The sequence below is a fragment of the Emiliania huxleyi genome (assembly GCF_000372725.1).
Source record: "Emiliania huxleyi CCMP1516 chromosome Unknown EMIHUscaffold_197, whole genome shotgun sequence".
Lineage (NCBI taxonomy): Eukaryota > Haptophyta > Isochrysidales > Noelaerhabdaceae > Emiliania > Emiliania huxleyi.
The window spans coordinates 126,847-130,632 of record NW_005200623.1 but is presented as its reverse complement, the minus strand read 5'-3'; the positions used below and the strand labels follow the sequence as shown (position 1 = coordinate 130,632).

Below are 3,786 nucleotides of genomic sequence, written 5' to 3'. Positions count from 1 at the left end.
TGCGGAGGGTAAGACAAAGCTTTCCATCAGGAGGAAAGGAGAAGCAGCTTGCTCCAAGTGGTCCAAGCCATCAAGATTAGTTAGTTCTGTTAAAAGTTGTTGGGCTTCAACCAGGTGTGGCATCACAGGAGTTGAGTGAAGTACCGTTGATGACGGCACTAATACTGGCATCCGGGTGTCACCACCGCTGCTCCCGTGGCAGGACGAAACGGCTGGATGACGATAGGTCGAGGTTGCCGGAGACGAAACGCGGAATAGAGGACGAGATGAAGGGATAAAATGGGGGAGGAAGAGGAATAGACGAGAGCTAGAGGTAGAGGTGAGGGAGAGGAGAGGGAGAGGCGAGGAGTCAGAGACTTCGCGCGCCGTGGTGAGCGGCGTAGTGCAGCGCGCCGTAGCCGGTCCAGTGGCTGGCGGCGCCTGCTCAATTGATTAATAGGTATTCATTCAAAATGAAGTGGGGCCGGTCCAGCGGCTGGCGGCGCCTGCGTGTGCCCCCGCACTGAGCAAGCAGTGCACCTGAACAGCAAAATGAAAAGTTGCTATGGCTACCACGGCCCTTGATTGGCGCTTGGATGAGCTCGGATAAGCTCGGATAGCAGGGCTTGGAGACACGACGAGTGTGTCGCACCATGTAGTATAGGTGAGGTACGAGAGCCATGGGACATGTATCGGCTGCACCTGATCCAAGAGAGGGAAGGGCGTGAAGGGCGTGAAGGAGCAGCCACCGCTGCTGCAGGTGCCTCTTGGCTCGGCTTGATGGGCGCTCGTGTAGCATCGCGGCAGGAATGCAGCATTAATCGCGGCTATGGCTGCCACGGCTAGGGCTTGACTGGCGCTCGAATAAGCTCGGATAGCAGCTCGGCAATACCACGAGTGTGTCGCACCATGTGTTAGCGATAGTCTCACTGTCTCCCAGTGTGTGCCACGAGAGGCCTTGGGACATGTGTCGGCGGCATCGCGGCGGGACCACTATATGGGCCTCGCCGTCTCCCAGTGCGCCCCGTGGGCGGCGAGGATGAGGGGCGTGTTGCCAAAGGCGTCAGTCGCGTTGACTGGACCTGCGATAGGTCATGGTATCACGGCATCAGGCGGCTGGAGAGCGGCTGCAGACGGAGGCTGAGAGCGTGACTCCCGGAGTGTCTGGTCATGATGTTTGATGGGGCGTGGGCGGTGCGGGCGGTCTGGACGGCATTAGGAGACCATAGAGCGGCGGCGGAGGGAGGCTGAGAGAGACGGTGACGGTGGTTGCTCTGACGGCATCAGGAGACTGGAGAGTGCAGCAGAAAGAGGCTGAGAGAGATGTGTGACTAGGGCAGAGAGGCGGGAGTCACGCTCTCCCGCAGCGGTCCAGGGAGGCGAGAGAGAGATCAGTGCTAGGCAGCGGCGATGCGACAATGCTGCACGGCCGCACTAGACTCAACGATGCTTGATGAGTGGCTGTGCTGACGGCGGGAGATCCACCCGACTGCATCAGGAGAGATGTGTGATCAGACTGGGACCTGGGACTGGACCCGCGCCGACTGGACTGAGAGGGATGTGTGATCAGGGCAGATGTGTGAGCACGGCAAAAAGTGTGATCAGAGTTGAGGCGGAGTTCAGGCGGAGTCGTGGATTCAGTGTGGTCTGGCCGCTGAGAGGCTTGAGAGAGATATCAGTGCTGGGCGGCGGTGATGGCACGGCGGCGGCGATGGCGATACTGCTGCACGACCGCACTTGGCCGGAGTTTGATGAGTGTCTGTTTATGCTGATGGCACGGCTGTGCTGATGGCTGTGCTGAAAGCGGGAGATGCACCCGACTGCGCGAGGATCGCTCGGACGGCGACGAGCTGGCCCTGCTGCGCGGCAAAGTGGATGGTCCGCCAGCCGCCATCACCTACGTCCGGTGACGTAAATGCGGTGTGATGAGGGCCTGCTCGAGGAGGTGAGGAGGCAAGCGTCACCGATGGTGTCGTGCACTCGGCTGCCGGAATGCTTGATCAGCGCGAGGTAGCGGCCCCAGTCGCCCTTCTGCGCGAGAGAGACGCTGGCGGCGCCACAATGCTCCTCCTTCAGCAGCTCGCGAGCCCGTGAAAGCGAGGCGGGCGCGGCGACCATCACAACCCTCACTCGGCGCCGCAATGGATGCGGCCGCGATGCTGTCGGTACACCCCCCTTCTGAGGCGTGAATCCTTTAGGATTCTCGCCCGCTCTGCTGAGGGGAGGGGACGGTCGACTGGGCCGGTCGCTCGACCCGATTCTACTCTACTCTCAGTCTACCATTCATGGACAATAGTGTCTGTGACGGCGGTCACATTCACAGCGAGGTCAGTTCACAGCCGAGCAATCGATCCTGACACGCTCCACTTTCAGGGCTCGCCGCGGCTCGAGCAAGGTCAATGGCGATCGGCATCTTGCCAGCTGTGGCTTGCCCGTCTACCGCTACCGCGCCTTCAGATACAGTCGCGGAGAGGCTTGGCTTCGCTCAGACGTCATTCGTGCCTTGCTGGCGCGTGCGGTGCCATGCTTTCCTGCGGTTCCCTACGTTGATCGTTTTTGTCGGTGCGATTGCCGTGGTGGCGGTGGGTGCAGCCGAGCCGAGTGTCGTCGTTGACGGCACCGCGCTCGTCTTTCGACTGCCTCGCTTCCTCTACGGGCGCGGGGACGCGTGAGTCAGCGCACAGTCAAAGTAACTGGTGTGCGTTGAATGTCTGTTGTCGTCGAGGTTCTGCTGGGTCAGCTCACCGATGTGGTCCCGGCCGGCCTACGCGACAGCATCTGCGATATTGCTCGGCCGCTGACGCCTCGATGGTGGGTCGCCATTGCGAGGCCAACAATCCGGCGAGCTATGCCAGTGTCGTTACCGTTGCAGTGGTTTGGGGCGCCTCTCTGGCACTATCTTTGATGCCAGTGCGGTTCCCCAGACTTGGACAGATGCCAAGTGGCAGTCCATCCTCGCCTACCTCCGCAATGGAGGCAGGTAGTCGGCATATGGTCGAGTCTGGCGTCGATAGGACCCAGACCGATGCATTCTGCTTCAGTTCCTCGCGCGCTGTCCCTGCAACCCACACTTCGGCCCATCGACGGCCAGCACCCATAACAGCGCTCCTGAGGACCTCTGACTATCACGATACCACACGGAGAGAAAAGATTGAAATAAGACACACAGCAGGACAGTGTGTGTGTGTGTGTGTGTGTGTGTGTGTGTGTGTGTGTGTGAAACCGCCAATGGCAGTTATCAGTTGCGCGGACGTCGCCGCGGCTCGCCTCTGCCGCGGCGGATGCTGCGCGCACGCGGCGGCGCCGCTCTCTCGCGAGACGGCTGGCGACGCGGCTCGCGGCCGACGTACGCTGCGCTCGTCCGACCGCCCGCGGCGTGGCGTGCGCGGCGTTGCGCGCCGCTCTGCGAGCGCTTCTGCGCTGCTGTCACCCTGCACTGTCTCTCTCTGGTGCTGCTGGTGGTGGTGATGTTGCTGCTGCTGGTGCATATGCTGCTGCTGGCGCGGCGAGGCTCCGCGACCCGGCTCGAGACGCGCGTCGCGAGCATCTGACACGGCGGCTTCGGGCAGGTTGCGCCTCTCTCTGGTGCTGCTGCTGCTGGTGGTGCTGGTGCTGCTGGTGCTGATGCTGCTGCTGGTGCGGCGCGGCTCTCCGACTCGACTCGAGGCGCGCGTCGCGGCAATCTGACGCGGCGGGCGGCGTCGCGGGCGGCAGCGATCGCGGCTCGACGGTGGAGGTGGGGGCTGGAGGCGTGGTTGACCTTTGAGTTTATTTCATGGTCGAGTACGAGGACTGGGGGTCAACCGG

The 3,786-nt window shown here is 61.9% G+C and overlaps 1 protein-coding gene across 1 annotated transcript; it reads right to left on the bottom strand.

The window, feature by feature from the left end:
• Positions 1 to 972: 972 nt before the first annotated feature.
• On the bottom strand, positions 973 to 2,097 carry EMIHUDRAFT_113702 (hypothetical protein; the record flags this gene model as incomplete). Its single annotated transcript, XM_005781949.1, has 3 exons — positions 973 to 1,061; positions 1,796 to 1,876; positions 1,944 to 2,097. 3 exons carry the CDS (start codon positions 2,095 to 2,097, stop codon positions 973 to 975), a joined length of 324 nt encoding a protein of 107 aa, XP_005782006.1.
• Between the last annotated feature and the right edge of the window lie 1,689 nt (positions 2,098 to 3,786).